This window comes from Molossus molossus, unplaced genomic scaffold (assembly GCF_014108415.1).
Source record: "Molossus molossus isolate mMolMol1 unplaced genomic scaffold, mMolMol1.p scaffold_m16_p_23, whole genome shotgun sequence".
In the NCBI taxonomy this organism is placed as follows: Eukaryota; Metazoa; Chordata; class Mammalia; order Chiroptera; family Molossidae; genus Molossus; species Molossus molossus.
Window position 1 is genome coordinate 22,054,357 of NW_023425359.1, and position 20,588 is coordinate 22,074,944.

General features: G+C 44.7%; 1 protein-coding gene across 1 annotated transcript; it reads left to right on the top strand.

The window, feature by feature from the left end:
• Positions 1–6,664: 6,664 nt before the first annotated feature.
• RGS1 (regulator of G protein signaling 1) lies at positions 6,665–11,468 on the top strand. Its single transcript, XM_036277458.1, has 5 exons — positions 6,665–6,876; positions 7,682–7,762; positions 8,204–8,265; positions 9,545–9,708; positions 10,677–11,468. Exons 1-5 carry the CDS (start codon positions 6,740–6,742, stop codon positions 10,860–10,862), a joined length of 630 nt encoding a protein of 209 aa, XP_036133351.1. The 5' UTR covers positions 6,665–6,739; the 3' UTR covers positions 10,863–11,468.
• Positions 11,469–20,588: the final 9,120 nt, after the last annotated feature.

Below are 20,588 nucleotides of genomic sequence, written 5' to 3' on the forward strand. Positions count from 1 at the left end.
CCGCGTGACCCCGCCAAGCGCCCTCCGCGGGAACTGCACTCAGCATCCCCGTACCCAGCCCCGCAGCTCGGAACTGAGCCTGTGGACGTGTGCGCTCTCTCTATTGATTTTGTGCATCTGTCCGCAACCTGCGCCCTGACAAGCTTCCTGCTTTCTACTATTTCGACTTACAAGGTTTCACAGAATGCTCTAATTTTAGATAGCAGGGAAACCTTAACACAGCCGTTCGTAGGCATTGTTCCCACTGTTCCCTGTTCCTTTACAAAGGGCCTCCCCATGCCGACCTTGGAGTATCTTTGTGTTTGCATGTCTGTTCCGTGTAGTGTAACAGGACATTCCAGTCCAGCTGCACATCGTATGTCCATGTTCTTATCGCATTGTTTTCCATTTTTCAGCTTGGGCATGAGATACTTGCCTCAGTACTTGCTCCATTTTATATGCAGAGGTAGCCAGACAGGGTCTGACATGACTACTCTCCCTTGTTGAAAGGATACAAATATCATCACGTGATCATAAATGAAAATGAGCCCAGCTGGTGAGGCTCAGTGGATTGACTGCCGTCCCAGGGACTGAGAGGTCCCGGTTCGATTTCGATCAGGTCACATGCCCGGGTTTGGGGCTCAATCCCCAGTAGGGGGCGTGCAGGAGGTAGCGGATCTATCTCTCCCTTCCTCTCTCTCTAAAATAAAAATTCTATATTCTTGACCAGTGTGGCTCAGTGGTTGAGCTCGACCCTGCACCAAGAGGTTACCAGGTCGATTCTGGGTCAGGGCACATGCCCAGGTTGTGGGCCCGATCCCCAGTGGGGGACATGGAGGAGGCAGCCAGTTGGTGTTCTCTCTCATCGATGTTTCTATCTCTCCCTCTCCTTTTTTCTCTTTCTAAAAATCAATTTTAAAAAATTGTTTTAGTCTATAAAAACATAAATGAAAATGATTCCAGTCTGGAAGTATATCAGAGATAATACCAATCAAAGGTTTCCTCAGTACTTGCAAGAAAGACTTTGAAGACAGGCCTATTAATGGGAAATATACTGGAGAGATGAGATCTAGGGTGAGTAAGGGTTATAGATGCATAAGAACCCAGTTCACTGAAGGTCAATTTTCCTATAATCTCTCAAATTATAGAAATGGGGTGTTTGGTGTTGACTCTAAGTAGATTAGAACAGGATGAGAAAAAGAAACTAGATTCTTATCTTGTCCAGCGTGCATCTACTGAGATCATTTCATTTCACCAAGTTGCAAATATCTTTTACTAAAAATCTATCAGCTGATTTCTTCATTTAGAAAATAAAAGCATAAGCAAGTCTAAAATGTTTAATCTTTTTATTCATACATAATATAAAGTCAGCACCAATGTCCTCACCCACACTCTCCCTGGACATAGAGAGAAGTCCTTCTAAATTCACGGTTGCTGAAGCTTTTCAAACAAACTCTAAGTAATGCAGCTGAAACACTGTTGTGTTTCCCTACCTATAGGCCTGGAGCTGCAGGAGCCAATAGAGAACCAGGAAGGGAGCTTTGGTCTTAATTCCCTCCCTATTAAGTGGTTATACTAATTTAACAGTCTTTGGGAGCCTCTTTCAAGTTCTGCAAAGCTTCATGTTTACCTATAGGGCCCATTCTCCCATGACTTTTATGCATGTTAAGAGGTGTCTACTTGCTACAAGACCAGTCTCTCTGATTGCGGTGTTTTGTACTTTCCGAGAGGTATCGATCTCAAATGCAGAAACAGATTAATGTTGATTTTCTAAGAGAATGCAACAGCCCTGTGTCTCACACTTCCAGAGTTAGTTACTCCTTACACACTCCTTTTTAGTGACACTTTTCACTTGGATTACTTGTTGAACTATCTGTCTGCCCCACTACTCTGTGAACCCCTTAGGACAGAAATCTATTCATCTTCCTATTATCAGCACTTATATCTGGGTTCGAGCCCCGGTCAGGGCATATACTTAGGTTATGGATTTGGTCCCCAGTCAGAGTGCATATGGGGTGCACTAATCGATGTTTCTCTCTTTCCCTTTCCTTCTCTCTCCCTTCTCCTCTCTCTAAAATGAATAAGCATGCCCTTGGGTGAGGATTAAAATAATAATAATAATAAGATATAATCTCATGGTCAGAGGACCTGAAGAGACTCTTTTCCAAAAAAAAGACATACAGATGGCCAAAAGCTATATGAAAACATGCTCAACTTCACGAGCTATAAGGGAAATACAAAGCAAAACCACAACGAGATAATCACCTCACACCTGTTAGAATGGCTATTGTCAATAAGATAAGAAATAGTCCAGCCCTGGCTGGTTTGGCTCAGCGGTTAGAGCGTTGGCCTGCGGTCTGCAGAGACCTGGGTTCTGTTCCCACTAAGGGCACGTACCTCAGTTGCAGTTTGTCCCCGGCCCTGGTTGGGTCGTGCAGGTGGCAACCACTCGATGTGTCCCTTTCATGTCGATGTTTTTCTCTCTCTCTCTCTCTCCCTCCCTCCCACTCTATCTGAACAAAATATCGAAAAATGTCCTCGGGTGAGGATAAAAAAAAAAAGAAAAGAAATAGTCCAGCCCTGGCCGGTTTGGCTCAGCAGTTAGAGTGTTGGCCCGTGGACCGGAGAGACCCGGGTTCGGTTCCCACTAAGGGCAGTTTGTCGGTTGCAGTTTGTCCCTGGCCCTGGTTGGTCGTGCGGGTCGCAGCCACTCGATGTGTCCCTTTCACGTCGATGTTCCGCGCGCTCTCTCTCTCTCTTCCTCTTTCTCCCTCCCACTCTATCTGAACAAAAAAATGGAAAAATGTCCTTGGGTGAAGATAAAAAAGAAAGAAAGAAAAAATAGTTCATTTTGGAGAGGATGTGGGAAAAAGGGAACCCTTACACACTACTTGTGAGAATGCAAATTGGTGCAGCTTCTATGGAAAACAGTAAGAAGGTTCATCAAAAAATCAAAAATAGAGCCATTCCTCTTCCAGGTAAGTACCCAAAGGATTTGAAAACACTTATTTATAAAGATATATGCACCCCTGTGTTCAATGCAGCATTATGGGCAGTGGCCAAGACATAGAGACAACCTAAGTATGCTTTCACAGATGAGTAGATAATGAAGATGTGGTACATATATACAATGGAATACTACTCGGCCATAAAAAGGTAAAATATTGTCAATTGCAACACTTGACTGGATCTTGAGAGTATCATGCCAAGTGAAATAAGTCATACAGAGAAGGACAAGGACCCTGTGATTTCACTCATACGTGGGCTTTCAAACAGGAAGTAACAATTTGAACAAATAAAATACACAAACCAAAAACAAACTCACAGATAATAGACAAAGGAATGGTGATAAACAGAGGGGACAGGGGTGAGGAGATGGCAAAGAGTGTAAAGGGGGTTAATACATGGTGATGTAAGGAGACTAGACTTCAGGGGGTGAGCATAGAGTGTTCAGGCATCATGTTATAAAGTTGTACAGCTGAAATTTAATGTTAGTAACCAATGTTTTCCTAATAAATTAAATTTTTAAAAATGCAAGCCAAAAATTTTTCTAAAGACGCAATTTTGTGCTCATTATTGTCCTTTTCCCCAAAATTCCTAATGTCTACAATAAAACGTCAATGGCATGATGAAAGCTCAGCATCATGTTTATCAATATTAAGCATGAAAATGTCATCCAGCAAAGCTCTCCCTACTAGGAGTCAGGTAGCTGGAGTGATTAGAACCAAAATGCAAAGTCAGCTCAACAAAGATTAAAATCTTCTCTATCAAATTGATAGCCATAATCCGAAGTGGCCTAGGCATTTTAAACTATAACGCTGGGGATTTTAGGGCAGGGAAACTATTCTAATACTGTGATGGCAGAGACATGTTATCACACATTTGTCAAAATCCATAGACTGTACAACACCTAGAGTGAGGCCTGATGTCAACTAAGGCCTCGGGGTGACAATGAAATGCCAGTACAGGTTCATGACCAGCTGTCTCAAATGTACCACCTGATGTGGGATGTTGGTGGTGGGGAAGGAAGGGGTAGAGGGAGTTGTGAGAATTCTCTGTACTTTCCACCCAACTGTGCTGTAAGCCAAAAACTGCTCTAAAAATAAAGTGCATTCATTTTTTTTTTTAAATAAAATGCTATCACGAAGATCACATGAAATACTCCTTTCCTTAGGACGCCAGCCTACATACTTCAGCACAATGTCACAGAGGAAATACACAAACCAGATCATATTTGCGAGAGCTGCTGTTTCTTGCATTTGGCTTTTACCAAATCCTCTGCCATTTCAACCACAGTCGTTGACTCAGTAAAGGGACTATTTGATCATTTGTCTCAATGAATCCCACAAAGAGGAGCCAGACAGGGACATTTTGTATGCAAATGAAAGGAGACTTTTAATGCCCTGCCATGGACTTACCAAGCCCTGCAAATGCAGCTTCTCCAAATTTGCCTAGCTCCGGCACACCCAGCTTTGCATGTACCAGCAAGCAGACTTTGAGAGAACAGCTTTATTATTGATCCATTGAGTGGCATCAACAGCCAACTGTGACCGGAATTTCAGATGGACCTGCTCTAGGCGGAGTCCAATTCTACACTTGGACTTGGACCTATGCGACTGTAATTGCTTGCAAATACTTGAGTTCAAAAGTTTATACTAAGGCAGCAAAATGTTGGAGGTTTAGAAGAATTAAGTGGTGAATATTTATCTCTAGGTCAGACCAGAGTTTCCCAATGTGGTGTCAAGGGAACACTATTCCCTGGGAGATATTCTCCCCACCTAATGAGGATTTGGGTCTCAAACATGTTAGAAAACTGCTGCGGATTCTACCCTCCTTTTGGTCGTCGACAAATGTGCATTCACATTTAAAGGCTCTGAGAAGATCTGCACTGATCAATTGAAGACCCGTATTTACCTTTGACCCTATATTCCACAAACTTACACAGCTACATGACCTTTGCTGTGGCTACTGTAGTCCTCATCATGCCTGTTAACAACCAAGGGAACTGGTGTTGCAGAAACACCCTCTGGAAATCACCTGTCCTCATAGATGATAACAACTGTGGACCTTTCAAAATAGAAGTTAGATCTTGTTTTCTCTAACATAACTTGCCCACGATTATCTAGAGGGATGAGCAATGCTGAAGATTTTAACAGAGCAGTTGGGTACAGACTGAACCACAAGAAATACACAAACAAATGCCTTTATGTCATTCATCTTTGAGCCCCATCGTTTCTGTGTGGGTCATGACGTGGCCAGTTCCTCTCACAGTTGTCTTCCCTAACGCATCACTGATGTTCTCTTTTAAGCATCAAATGTCGCCTGCTGCATACGGTATCTTTTTTTATCCTGATGACAGAACCAAGCTAGGAAAAGAAATGCTCAGCTTTGCCTAAGCCCTGCAGAAGCCTCAGTGTAATTGGTTTTGTCTTTTCAAGAGCAAAAACCCAAAAGAGGTTTACGTTCAACTTGGCACTCCACAAATAAACACTGTCTATATATGAACTCTGTAAGAGTGTACAGTGCCCTCTCCCCTGATCCATGCTCAGTCACCTAATTTCTTGGGACTTTATAAAAAAAAAAATCCTCAATCTTAGCCCCACCAGTGTGGCTCAGTGGATTGGGTGTCAGACCCATGGACTGAGAGGTTCGATTCCCGGTCAGGGCACATGCACAGGTTACAGGCTCGATCCCCAGTAGGGGGCGTGCAGGAGGCAGCCGATTGATATTTCTCTCTCATAGTAATGTTTCTATCTCTCTCTCCCTTCTTCTCTCTCTAAAAAAATCAATAAATCATTTTTTTAAAAAAAAACCTTAATCTTAATTTAAACTAGACTTTAATTTGCAGAGATACTGCCAAATTTTGGAATATGTATACAAATACAGCCTCTCCAAATACAGTGTTTTTCCATGAGCAGTTTTTCCTCTGATGCTATGCAAGTCTTTGCCATCAATATCTTTACATATTATGTCTTCTTTTTGCATTAACTATAGTTTTACCTGTTCATAGTGTTCTTTTCCTTTATCCTTATCCTATGCAGTAATATACAAAACAAATTAGTATACGTTACTCATACTCCTAATAACTGTGAAAGTCCATGCACCCCTAAAATCATGCAGTGTCTCACCAGGAGAAAGACTAGCACTCACGTGGAAATTTCTCACCATGAGAATGCAGGATGGGAGGGGGAGGGGGGGAAATTGAGAGAACCTCTCATAATTCTACGCCCTACTGGATACGTGCACAAATAATCAAACCAAAAAAAAAAAAAAAAGATGTATTTACTTTAGACTGCTTCCTGCAAGAAAGAAAAAAGAACTCTCTTTAAAATGCCGTGACCAGAAGAATCTTCTAGTCGAAGCACCGGAGGACCACATCTCTCCTCTTTTTTTCCTAAGTCACACAATAAATACCCGCAAGGAGACACTTCACTGAGCGACGCAGTTTTAAACACACAGACGCGGCCCCTGGAACCACACTGACTACTCAGCCTGCAGATACGTGGCCTCTGCTTGTTCAGTGGTCTTTCTCTCCAATCAAGTGACCTGTTCTCGCTTGGTTAAGTTTCAACCACAAGACATCACTGTGTGCTTTTTTTTTCTGGCAAGACCCACGTCACAGCCGGGCGAGAAAGGAGGAACTTCGCAGCGTCTGTGGTAACCTCACTTGATAAACAGCCCCGCCGGGCAGCTCGCGCCTGCCTGCCGTGTCTATATAAAGCCGCGGGCGGCGCCGGCCCACATCTGTCCCGCCAGGACCATGCGAGGTGTAGCTCTCTTCATGCCAAGGTTGGACAGAATGCCAGGGGTGTTCTTTGCTGCTGCCCCGAAGGACCTAAAAGGCATGGACTCCTCGCTTCTGGATGACAAGATGCCCAAGAGGAGGCCAAAGACTTTGTAAGTCCCGTCCCTGTCTCCCTGGGGGAGTTGGGACTCGGATGACCGTGAAGGGCAGAAGGAGGGGGAATAATTGGGAGCAAACCCGAGCGCTTCGTTTAGCCAGCTCAGAGAAATGGCCCGTCGGGGGTTCTGAGTAGATCCGGTTATAGTCAAAAGAGAAATAATAACCTGTGTCCACCAAACGACTCGTGGATGAGTATTCATTCCAGTTTTGTGTGCAATGGACAAAAACTAGGAACAAACCCAGTGTCTTTCAACGGGTGGATGGGGAACCAAGCAGGAGAAACCGGCATTAAAATAGTAGCATTGAAAGGAAATGAACTCTGGGTACCCTGCACAGCGAGAAGGAGCCTTATGCTTTGTGATTCACCGTATACGAAAGCTTGGAAATGCAAACCTGTCTGTTGTGACTGGAGCAGGGGTTGCCCAGGGATAGATTGGGAGGGGTGACTGGGAGGGATTACAGTGGGGGTAATTCTGATGAAATTTTTGGGGGCGATTGATGCGTTCATTGTCTTGATTGGGTGGATAATTTCACAAATATACACATATACCAATGCTAAACACTTTAAAAATAAAAACAAACAAATGAACAAAAAAAGTGAATCGTGGTTGGGCATTAAATTGGGTGAGAATTTTTCCGGACTTAAACAGGCTCAGTCTTAATCTAACAACTCGGTGTATCAGCTATTGCTACTATTGTTTTATTCCTTGGAGGCGCTTATTTTAGGCTCTTCCCTTGTGACTGATGAAACGTATCCTACTGAGGAGATAGGAGTATTTACTTGTGTGTCTTTTGCAGCGGAATGGACATGAAAGCCTACTTGAGATCCATGATCCCACACCTGGAGTCTGGGATGAAGCCTTCCAAGTCCAAGGACATGTATGTACCTTAATACACTGAACAATCATTATAAACATGCCCAGTGCATTCGCTCTGTGTTCTAGCAAGAGATTAATACTGTGCAGAATGGACTTCACGTATTTTATGCAACGAGCTTAAGGAGATTAGCACATTTGCACCAATGTAAATCAAATGCAAACGTGAGCATGTACATATTTGCTCCTTATCACACTATTGGAGGAGATGTACTTGGATGTGTTTCACATTTTATCGGCAGATATTTTCGTAGAGCAATTCTATATGAAAGTTCATTTCAACAGGGAGTCTAAGGGAAGTTTTGTGTTCTTATAGATTGTCATCAAATGCATTAGGACTGGAATCTTAGTCTGTAAAGTTGCCCAAATGTAGCAGCCATTCTGATTTCACGTGTGCTTACAAAAAATACATTATACTAACGTAGGTAAATCTTTTTCCTGGCAGACTTTCTGCGGACGAAGTAATGCAGTGGTCTCAGTCTCTGGAGAAACTTCTTGCCAACCAAAGTAAGTACCGTTTAACTACTGAGTGGGTCTGGGTTTAGCCCAATACGCTAACAGGGTAAATGGCTTCGTTAGGACACAGGACTCTGGACAGGAGAGTGTGTATCAGGCTGATTCCAGGGTCTCTGTAGTCACCACGGGTCCCCACCTATGGCTCATCGCCATGCATGACCCCTCTCAACTGTGCCACTGACGAATTCGCTGAGACAATCAGATTTTCCATGGGGGGGTCATGATAGGAGCGACATTAAAAAGAATGCTGGGGTTCTGAGGTCTAGAGTTTTTCAAAGGAAACCAAACCAGCCAGCCTGTGGATGGCTGCTTTGAAAGCTACCTCGAGAATGTATTTTGGGGAGCAGGGCTCATTTAGCCAATTCATTATTTCATCCTTCATACATCCACTCACTCACTCCTCCCCCCTCTTGCCTGTGCAAGTATTTCAGAAGTGCCAACAAAGGCAGCGGGGACACACAGTATGCAATGGCATTGTCTAGAACACGGAACATGTTACAACACAGATATGATAAAGGAGATTTTCAAGCAGAGCATTGGGGGTGCATTTCTGAGGAGAGAAGGTAGAGAATGAAATCAGTTCACCTTAGTCTCCTCATGGCCATTGCATCCTGCTGGGGTCAGAGCCGGTACAGAGGCGCAGATGAGAACCCTCCCTGTCCGGAGTGAGCTCACCCTCCTCTGCCCACCGACACTTTAAGGAGACTTGCCACTGAAGCATCTCAACCAGGTCCACCCCTCTTATCAGCCAAACAAATAAACGATAGGGAAATGGCCCGTTTGAAAGTCTCAGTGACACCTGCAGATACAATCGATACATCACACGTAGGTAATGTACAGGCCTCACCTTTGTGGGCAAATATGAATTGGATGGGAACATTATATTTGTTCGTAATTAACATGATATCACTATCCTTTGTCAATGTTTGCTTCCCTGAGATACCCTTTGCAAGAAAAGAGATTGCTTTGTCATCGGTAGGATAGAATTTCCATTTAATTATCAGATGGAAGCAAAGTACAGTTTCGTGGCTACCACTCAGTAGCTATGTGACCACGGACAAGTATGTCTGGTCCCAGAGAAACTCTTAGTGAAGGAATCTCTAAGAACTTCCCATCCCTACAAACTATGACCCAGCGACTTCAACCTCAGCCACTTCTCACCTGTGTACACAGGGAACTCAGTAGCATGTCCTTGCCAATTTCTTCTTCCAGTTAGTCATTCATTGGCTCAATTGATATAGGTCTCTCACCCCTCGCTCTTTCTTCTTAGCTGGTCAAGATGTTTTTGGAAGTTTCCTGAAGTCTGAGTTCAGTGAGGAGAACATTGAGTTCTGGCTGGCTTGTGAAGACTATAAAAAAACGGAGTCTGAGCTCCTGCATGGCAAAGCAGAGAAAATATACAAAGCTTTTGTGCATTCGGACGCTGCTAAACAAGTGAGTATTAAGTTCATGGCCATCAGGGTATGTGGAGAGGAACTGAGATGCAGAAATATCGTTCAGCATACACAGAAGGACGAACTCCCTGAGCGTCAAGAGTTCAGTTGTACGTTTAGGTGTGTCCATATAATTCAGTGCAGTGATCACCTAATTTTCTATATTTGTGAAAAGGTTGGATGAAAGATTCATGTTGCAAAACTAGCTGAGATGATGGGGCTGGGTTTCTACCCCGAGTTTCGAGCCAGGAAGTTCTTAATGAGCTAGCTCATCTTGGATGAGGATAAAATGCAGGTTATAATATATACATATAAAGCAGCAGCAAAAATATTTCCAGTGAGTAGTGGTGCCTACCTTCTGGTTAAATATGTTCGGTGCCAGCAAAAAATATAGCTGCACAATGGGCCCCCTCCTCCTATAAATCGTAAATGTGCACATCACTTTTTTTATGTGTATGTCACCTCGCATGAATATTATAATTTTTCACCTCACAGCCTGGCTGGCGTGGCTCAATGGTTGAGCGTCAACCTTTGCATCAAGAGGTCACTGGTTCGATTCCCAGTCAGGGCACATGCCCGGGTTGTGGGCCCGATCCCCAGTAGGGGGCATGCAGGAGGCAGCCAATCAATGTGTTCTCTCATTGATGTTTCTCTCTCTAAAAATCAATTAATGAAAAAAAAAATTTTTTTAATTTAAATTTTTCATGTCTGCCTTTTTTACACTGTCCAACTACACGATGAGCTAACTTGGAGCAAAGACTTTCTTGTGATATTTCTTTTTAACTGCTCCACACCTAGGGTAGGTCTGGTTTATTAGAGGCATTCAAGAGACATTTGAACTGATTTAAATGAGGGCTTAAAGCCAGTATATTAAGGTGTCCCCCCCCCAAAAAAAAAACAACACAGCAATGTCATAAAATATGCAATAAATCGCAAGTGCATATTAACAAATGAGAATTTCCTCTTTAGATCAACATTGACTTTCGCACTCGAGAATCCACAGCCAAGAAGATCAAAGCTCCAACCCCCGCGTGTTTTGATGAAGCCCAAAAAATTATATACACGCTTATGGAAAAGGACTCCTATCCCAGGTTCCTCAAATCAAATATCTACTTAAATCTTCTCAATGACCTTCAGGCGAATAGTCTCAAGTGACTGTGTCCCAGCTGGAGGGCATTACAGATGGTATCAGGTACAAAAGAGATGTTCCCGGATGACTCCCTGGGCGAGCCACTTGGCCGTTTGGGGTGACTGGACCGGCCCAGGGAGAGATCAAGGCACTCAGAATGGACTAACAGGGACCTTATCCAAAGCAGGAGCTCCTGGTGACACTGAGGAAGGGTGGAAGGAAGGAGGTACTTTGGTACTGTCGTAAAATAGAGCGACCTGCGTACTAGAAAACCCTCAGCAGACACAGCCCAGCCATGCTAGTTACACAGAAACTGTGAATAAAGGTTTGAAACTGATTGAGACAAGCTACAAGCTTCCAGGTCAACTGACGTCCATGCTGCATATTATTATATAGAGATTGTTTTGAGCTGCTGAAATCTCTTTCACTCAGATGACTCTTTGAAAAGAGAATGTGTTTCGAAAGCTCCGTTGCTGTTATTGACACCAGGTGTTTTTGGTGTTTTGTTGTTTGATCGCTTTTGGCTTGAAAGAGACAAAGAAAAGAACAATGTATTTAACTTAAGCTATTGCTCTTAAAACAGAGAAGTTGGGATATATTTGCAAATTAAGTTATCAAGTGTCAATAATAAATGTGGGTTTTATATTAAAATTTATAGAAACAGTTTCTGTTTAATTTTCCTTGATTTTTTTTTTTAATGGGCATTTATTCCTCAGATTTAACACAAATTCAAGCAAGGGTTTTCTACTTTCTATTACTTCTTCAACATCTTAAACTATCATCCAATTAATTTTGAGTTGTCTCATTTTAGACAACCCAAACAGTTCCTGAAAATCTATACAAGCACAATTAGGAATTTGATAGAATTCACTGGGTCTGTTCACCTTTGTTTAACCTAAAAAAAATGTACTTAGTATGTGTTCAGGAAAAGCAAGAATTTATGGGCACATTAAACTATTAAGAAACAAATTGTTGACATACCTTTATATGTACATAGCTATTTTAAAGTTGCAATTAAGCAGTCATTATTAAAAATAAACTTAAAAACAAAACAAAACTATCATCCAATTAATCCTATATTTTCCATATTGTGTGTATTAGACAGAATTTATTAGTTTTGTCTTTTCCATCAGAACACATAAAAGAAAATAAATATAACATGCTCTCCTGTAGCCAACCTTCAAACTGATGAGATATAAAGTCTTTTTAAAAAGGAACAAAAATGTTATTTCAAGAAATATCCTAATTCACCACTGATATTTTATGTTGGTTGGAAGTTTATAATATCCAGATGTATTTTCTCACGTAATGTTCATAGCCATCCTGTGAAAGCTGAGACTCAGGAAGATTAAATCACTATTTCCCAAATGTAGCTAACCTTCCAAATTACCTAGAATGTTAACAAAACAAAACACCCCTTCCAGGGCCCTAGTTCAGACTGACTGAATCAGAATCTCCAAGGGATCGAGTATAAGGATCTGTATTTTAAAAGGAAACCCCAGGTGATTCTGAAGATGTTAAGGCAATGCAAGGGCTCAAACCTGTGACATCACAACTCTGCTCCTTCTGCGATGTGATACTGCCCCCCACTGACCAGAAGGCATTTCCTAAATCACTCAAGTCTGCAACAGTCCTACACTCTGCAGGGACCGCCTACAAAGAGCAGAAAAAATCATCAAGATGAGGCAGAATCCGGCACAGCTGTAGAGCCATGACTGGGTAATCAGCCATCCACACACCATGTGGAAATACTACGGATGATTGCAGTGCAGGCTGGTCCAGCCGTTGGGCACACAGTGAAGAGATGGGGCCATGCTTAGATCAGATTTAAAAAGTGTTATTCTTGAGTTTCCATGGGACAGAGTCCCAAAGAGCTCTCATCTCGTCCTATCTCGTCATCATCATCATCATCATCAGGTATTTCCTCCGCCACGCATTCCATCCCCAAATCCTCCTTCTACAATCAGTGTGTACAGTTGGCATAGCACTTGCCATTACTCCTACTCTAATAGAGGTTACCACTGCTTGGTAACAACTCATGTCACTTGTTTTCCCTCTTCCCAGCCTCCTCTCTCAGTCTGTCCTCTGAACAGGCATGGGGGTCACCTTCTCAAACACAGATGCGGACAAGTCATTTTCCATGACATACACACATCTCCTCTGGCACGCAAAAGACTCCCAATGCGACCTTCAGGATATAACGCCCACGACTCCCCTCTGGGTACTTCCTACCATGACGTCACACTGGACTAATGACATGCTCTTGAACACGCTCTGGATTTCATTCTTTCTAGGCCTTTGGTTAAGCTCTATCTGAAATGCCTTTTCTACCTCCGTCTAGATTCCAAAGTCCAATTATTCAAGACCCAGGACAAATAACTCTTCCATAAAGGCTTTCTCACACCGTATGCAACTGTGTAGTTATTTTCAGTGTCTACTGGAGGTGAAACTGAGTCCATATAAACACAGGACACTCTGCTCTTATTTCCAGGGCTTCCGTCACATTGAACAGGCCAGGCCCTTCAGACTGTGCAGCGTGAGAACGCACACGGGTCGTACAATGCACGTTCTGGTCTTGGTCTTGATAAGACGCCATGTGAAAGAGCCATCCAATTTTTGGACAGATGGTCCAAACAAACATTTAAGACACCTCTTCATGTTCAAAGAGGAAAATATTATCACAGCTGCAAAGATTCAAGATATTACACACACAAAATACTTGAAAAGACAGTTTTCTTTTCGTTGGCATTGTTTCTGAAGGTGCGGTGGTTTCATAAGAAACGTGATGAGCTGTGGCGACATCCACTGTTTCAAGAAATCTGATCCAACTGCTCCATCTGAGATTCTCATCCATGGGCTGGGTTCTGCTATCACACCAAAGCGGTGGTGATTGGTAATATGGATGATTTAAAACTCATTTGTTGCTGGAGGGAATAGGGAGGTACAGGAGGGTATGGGGGAGAAATGGTGAGGGAAGACGACTTGCCTTGGGGTGCTGAACACACAATGCAGTGTACAGATGGTGTGCGGTGCAATTGTGCACCTGAAACCTGTATAAGTTGTTAACCAGTGTCACCCCAATAAATTCAATTTAAAAATATTTTTAATTAAAAATTTTTAAATAAAAAAGTAGTAAGAAATGAAAGTAAAACTCATTTGTTAAAAAAAATAGAAACAAGTTGACTTTTCTCAAACTTATTTTACTTTATTTCTAACATGTGTATCGTAGAAAAGTAGGAATCTCAGAAGACAGAAATGAGGGCAATACTCCACCCCATGATGTTGAATAAAAAGTACACGTTAACCCATTTAGGTCACATGGAATAAAATAAAAGTTAAAATCTCTTTCTTTTTGTGTGAAAAGACAGGCTATGTTATATTAGTAGGAATCCTTGATGATTTATCTTTGAAAATAAGAGATTCTTGAAATATGTGAAGGAAGAAATAAATAGTGATTTAAAGTATCACAAATAGTCCTTGCCAGTTTGGCTCAGCAGTTAGAGTGTCATCCCACAGACCAAAAAGTTAGGGATTCAATTCTGGTCAAGGGCACGTACCTCGGTTGCAGTTCATCCCTGGCCCTGGTCAGGGTTGTACAGGAGGCAACCAGTCGATGTGTCTCTCTCACATCAATGTTTCTCTCTCTCTCTGTCTCTCTTTGTCTCTCTCTCTCTCTCCCTCCCTCCTTCCCTCCCACTCCATCTGAAGATAAATAGAAAAATATCCTTGGGTAAAGATTTTTTAAAAATTGAAGTATCACAAATAGAAGTAATTGCCATTAGACACAGACACAGAAGCTCCTCATTACCAGCACGAAACCAGATCTATAAACATCATCAGCCACAGAAACGGTTACGTTCTTTTTGTTGAGAACAGTATCTCAAAAGCTAAAAATGTGTCATCCTCGTGGCAAATCTGTGTGTCTTACTCTGTGACTGACCTTAACAAAACCTTTCTACACAGAAGTCAGTGGCAAAATATAGAACCTTCTATGGAGGGTTCTATACACCTTTCAAAGACAGAAGACAAAACTGAAGTCTAGGATTCAGGCAGGAGGATGGGGATCCATGACAGCTGGGCACACAGAGGCCTGGGATGAAATCAGGGGTGGGAAAGAAATTCTGCTGCCTTGGATGGAAGATGGGGCTGTTAAGTTGGTGGCAGTGGGCCTATGTGATTTGTGGAATGTTCTAGAATGTTCTAGAACGTTCCAGAATATTCCAGAATGTTCTAGAATGCTTCAGAATGTTCTAGTGTTCACTTCTCAACAGAGGAAAAAAGAGGACTGGAGACCTGAAGTTGGCCAGTCACTCTCTTGACACATTCTTTACTTCAATCATTCTTACCTTAACTCCTCAACACAGATGATGTTATTTTATCTTTTACTTCTGTATGGAGAACGAAAAAACAGGACTATCATGGGTTTCCATATTCTCCTGTCTCCCTCAAACTCTCCATTGCTATTTTAGTCAAACCCAGAATAATTTCCAGTTGAATCTAGTGAAAAAGTAAGTGAGGTTTGGTTTAAATTAGTAAAATCAAATGTTTTTCACTCGTCCTTTCTTTTACACTCTGCCTTAAAACGCTCAACTTGAATGAGCTTTAAATCAGATTGCATCCCCACTCTATGGCCTGTTTCTTAAATGTGCCAGTTAGCTCAGTATTAACAAATGACCTACTGTGACCAAGTCATAGGTAGAACATGCTTTCATATTAATAATGGAATAAAACGCTACTAAATTTTGGGCATAATTTTGACTAGAATAACCATAATTCGTACCATCTATGGGGGTAGTTAAAAGTACCAAAGGTGAGGAAAACAAGCACAGAATATTCCTTGCTCGTAGGCTTTCTAATTCGTCTTCAGAAATCTAGGCTCCACCATATACTCCTATAAAAGTGTCTAGATTCTTGTTTCCTTATTATATTCACCAATAGTGACACCTGCTAGGTGCCATTAGCCACGTTGGGTGCTAGAGAAACAGATGAATAAAGCACAGCCTTCAATTATGGGGATGCTCACAGTGACCTGGGAAAAAAGGAGCCACAGGAATTCCCATAAAACCCACTCAGCATTATAAGAGAAGTGTAGAGGACAAATATCATTGTCCGGGAGCTGACCTCCCCGGGGGCTCTCTCCAGGTCCCCAGTGAAAAACCAAGGGGTCAAGTGGCCCTTCCTGCCCTTAAATGGGAGAGGTTGTATGGTACCAACTTCCCAAAGGCCAACCACCCTAATCATTTTCTCCGAGCATCAAGTCACATCAGACTTGTCTTTCTACCGCAAGGTCTCTTTCTCTATTGTCACAAACGCAGGTGGGTGCTCTCTGTCCCCCTAGAAGTTCCTAATAAAAAGAAAGCAGTGAGGGAAACCTATACCCACCTCCTCCTCCTGCTCCGATGGAAGTCTTGGGGTTGTCCCAGCCTCTACTCAACAGACAGGAACCTTGAGCTATGAGAATTCAGAGAAGAAAGTGGTAATTCTATCCTGGAGGAAGGGTATGGCTTCAGAGAAATCACAGCAGGTCAACAAAATGTGGGTTAAATTCAAAGGAGCCCAGGCGACCTGAATTACTACATCACTGGATTAATCATACGCTCTGTCACTCCCAAATAAATGTAAATTCTGGCAGCACTGGGCTCCAAAAAAAAAAAAAGTTGGAATTAGTCTGTCCTACTAATGACTAATATTACTATGCACACATCAGTACCTTCATCCCTCAGCTAACGTTACTGTCCAAAAATAACGATTTCCTTTTTCATTGGAGGAGGCTGTGATGCACACTGGCTGGATGCTCCCCAGTCTGGGGCCCTCACCCCCACAGCAGGATGACTGATGTCCCAGCCCCTCCCAAAGGGGGCGGCAAATCTGAGCCTTGCAGGCCTGTTTCCATGCAGTCTGTGTTTACTGGGGGCTTCCTTCTCAGCAACAACTTTACTTAGATCCGGTGTTTGACCTCGAGTCCAAATGCGATGTTTTACCTTGAATGTATCAGGGCCACGGAACGGGGTTGTGCTCAGCGAGCAGACAAGCACTGTCCCCGCGCGGACGAGCGACAGCATGACGCCTCTCTTCTCCACCTACAAGCAAAAGCCCCGGCGCTGCAAAGCCCCACGCAGGACTTACTGCCACACTCAGAACAGTCACGAGACCCAAGCTGGCATTTGTGTGAGTGGGAAATAAAAGCTGCTGAGATTCGGGATTGTTTGTTACAATAACGAGGGAGTTTTATCCTGATGAATGCAATGATACTAACAGGGGTACTTACGTAGCCTTTAAAAAAGAAACAATTGCTTGTTGCATCTCTGACATGGAGCCCCCCTGGAAGACACCAGGGAAACGTCTCGGTCACCATCTGGCTCCCACGCGAGGCCAGCTTCTCGCCCTGACCTCGCGATGTTCTCCCAGACAGAGCCGTCTGAAAAGAGGATGTGAGCCGTGGATGAGAACAAGATGCGCAAAGCATGTTTCAGATGCGACTTAGCCTAGGAAGTGCCAAAAACAGCGCGGCGCAAGGAGGGTGACGGCTAACCAGCAGGAAAAGAACAAGGGATGGGAAATTTTGCAACCGACACAAAAACATTACGTGAACCCCAGCTGGCCATGCGAGGTGTCTGTTCCACTCACTCGCTTTGACTCAGTCTGGGGCTCCATACCACGCGGACAGACACGCGTTGAGGTCTCCGTGGGCCAATCGCTGAGTCGCTGTCAGGATCGCACACAAACGCAGTGTGGGGCCCCGCACAGCACGTCTGAGGTTAAGGGGGGTTGAGACAGGAAGTGCGAATTCCGCGTGAACCACGAACCCTAGAAGTGGGGAACTCACCAGGGCCGAAGTACTATTTAGGAAACAATTCGTCCTAAAAAAAGGGAGTTCTGGTCCCGCTTCTAGGAATAAACCCTAAGAAGCCTGAAACACCAACCAGAAAGAATATATGTACCCCCATGTTCATAGCAGCACTATTTACAATAGCTAAGATCTGGAAACAGCCCAAGTGTCCACCAGTAGACGAATGGATAACAAAGCTGTGGTACATGTACACAATGGAGTACTATGCAGCTGTAAGAAAGAAAGATCTCTTATCCTTTGAGACGACATGGAGGGACCTGGAGAGTATTATCCTAAGTGAAACAAGCCAAACAGAGAAAGACAAGTATCACATGATCTCACTTATTTGTGGAATATAATGAACATAACAGTCTGAGGAATGGGGTAGTCCCAGAGACGTGGAAGTGGGGTACATACTGACAATCCCCAGAAGGGGGGTGGTGGGGGAGAGATAAACCACAGAACTTATACGCATGTGTGCATGAACAATGGACATGGACAACAAAGCTGGGAACAGGGTGGAGAGGGAGGGAGAAGGGGAATCAATGGGGGGGGGGACATCTGTAATAAAAATTAATTAATTTATTTTTTTTAAAAAGGGAGTTCTGTGATGCACACAGTGGCCCAGGAGCAGTGGGACAGAGCGGGAGGAAACAGGATCAGGTGCCTGATTTGTTACCACCCTCGGATGCAGGTCCAAGACCTGCACAAGAGGAGACAGAAATAAAACAACACCCTACTGATTAACACTACACACACAGGTTCCCGAATGCTTGTGAGTCTTTGAGGAAACACAAAACTGAGCGCATCTACTGCTCGAGATGGTGAAGTACCCCCCCAACGTGGGCGCTGAGCCCCGGTAGGTCACGGCTCAATGAACAGGAATCAGACCACACTCCACCTAGAGAGAAGAGGCCGTGGTACCTCAGCAGATGTCGCCACCACCGTGAGCGAACACATATAGCAGCCCAATCCTTCATATAAGTGTGATGGTTGGGAACAGGGCCCTTGAAGGGAGCGCTTTCTTCCCCACCCAGGGGTGATTGTCTGAGAAAAGCTGAAGGTAGGGGCCCGAGATCCCTGATACAGCAAGGTCGGGGAACAGGACGTGGGGCGAGAGAGGGACACAGCAGCCCGCTACCCACTGGGGGTGTCAGACGGGGCACATCTCTACACGATGGGTCGGCAGTGTGGGGGACAAAGGCCCTGGCGTCTTGTCTCAGTTGGGACAAGTGTGAAGAGTCGGCCGAGCTCAGAGATCCCGGCAGGCGACAGGGCCTGAAGGAGGAATGTCTGCCCACCCTGAGCCGAGTTCCGTGGGGCCACCAAGCCGCACGGCCAGGCGGGCCCAGCAGCAACCCACCGAGAGATGGACACGCTGAATCCAGGATCAAACATCAGCGGCAGTAAGGGAGGCAGCCAACGGATGGATGTTTCTTTCCCTCGCTCTCCATCCCTCTAAAATCAGTAAGAACTTCCCTGGCTGGTCTGGCTCAGCAGTTAGAGCGTCGGCCCGCGAACCAGAGAGTCCCAGGTTCGGTTCTGCTAAGGGCACATACCTCAGCTGCAGTTTGTCCCCGCCCTGGTTGGGGAAGTGTGTGTGGCAGCCAGTCGATGTGTCTCGATGTTTCTCTCTCTCTCTTCCCCCCTCTCTCCCTCCCACTCTATCTAAAGATAAATGCAAAAATGTCCTTGGATGAGGATAAAACAATAAAAATAAAAAATAAAATCAAATCAGTAAGAACATAGCCTCGAGTGAGAATTAAAAAAAAAAAAAGGAAGGAAGGAAACATGTAAAATGACCATTTCCATTTCTACACGCCATGTCTGTACGTCGTCCACCGTCCTCATTGAGGTACACGTGGTCTCTTGCCCGGCCTGCACATGGAGACAAACACCAGCCGAGATCAATTCCCCCTCGAAGGGCCGGAGCCACCTGCCGGGGCAGATTTTCCTCGTGACTAAATCTGGAAACTGGAAGTCGCTGCATCGCTCACCCCACCCCCTCCCCCACCTCAGACAAGCCCCCGGGGATCCCCACGAAGGGGGATTTTGTGGCTCCTGCTGAGGTCAGGGCTCAGGCCTTCGCATTCTTCCCGCTTGATGGTTCCGACCCTTCCTCCGGGCCGGTGGTTTCCGCTCGTGTCCCTGGGACGGTGCCGAGTGTCCACTAGGTTGTCTTCGAACGGGACTCTCCCGGGCCCAGAGTCCCCTCTCGCTCCCAAGCAGTGCAGTCAACTCACATTCCACCCTCTCCAGCGACAGCGGTTCAAATTCCTTCCAGGAAAATGGGACAAAAGCAACTTGGCTCCTGCCTCCCCAGAGCTAAATCCCCCTTTTCAGTGGTACCCCGAAAGGAATGCCGTGCACACAGTCATACCCTAGACTCTGAGGCCGAAGGATGTTTGCAGAAACCTCTGAGGGCCCCTGACCATCCAGGGAGAACGTGCCTTGGTCAACAAGGACCTAGAAATGTCGAGCCCGCTGCAGCGGTCCCCGGGGGAGCCCTCGGACGGGAAAGGCTGGTCCCCCGAAGGGCTCTGGTCTCCTCTGTGGCACGGAAACACCTCCGCAGACTGGACCCCGCGGCCTGGAGTCCAGGGTGCCGGGCCCAGCGCCGTCTCCCTGATGACAGCGGCCTGCTTGGCGCACCGTGACCTGGTGATATTTCAGTAAAACCTCTGTAACACGACGCCCCAGAGACGCGTCGGTGATAATGCTGCCGGCGGCTCTCTGTTTCCAGAAACCGCGTCAGGACAGGACGGTTGACCACGCACAGAATCACACATGAATCCGAGGCTCACGCAGCTTCTCACGGGGACGGAAAGTGCCAACAACACGACAGGGGTGAAGACTTCAAGCGCGACTACTGGGTCCCCCCAGTGGCTCTCCTGCGCCCCAGCACCAGGTGACTGACTGTATC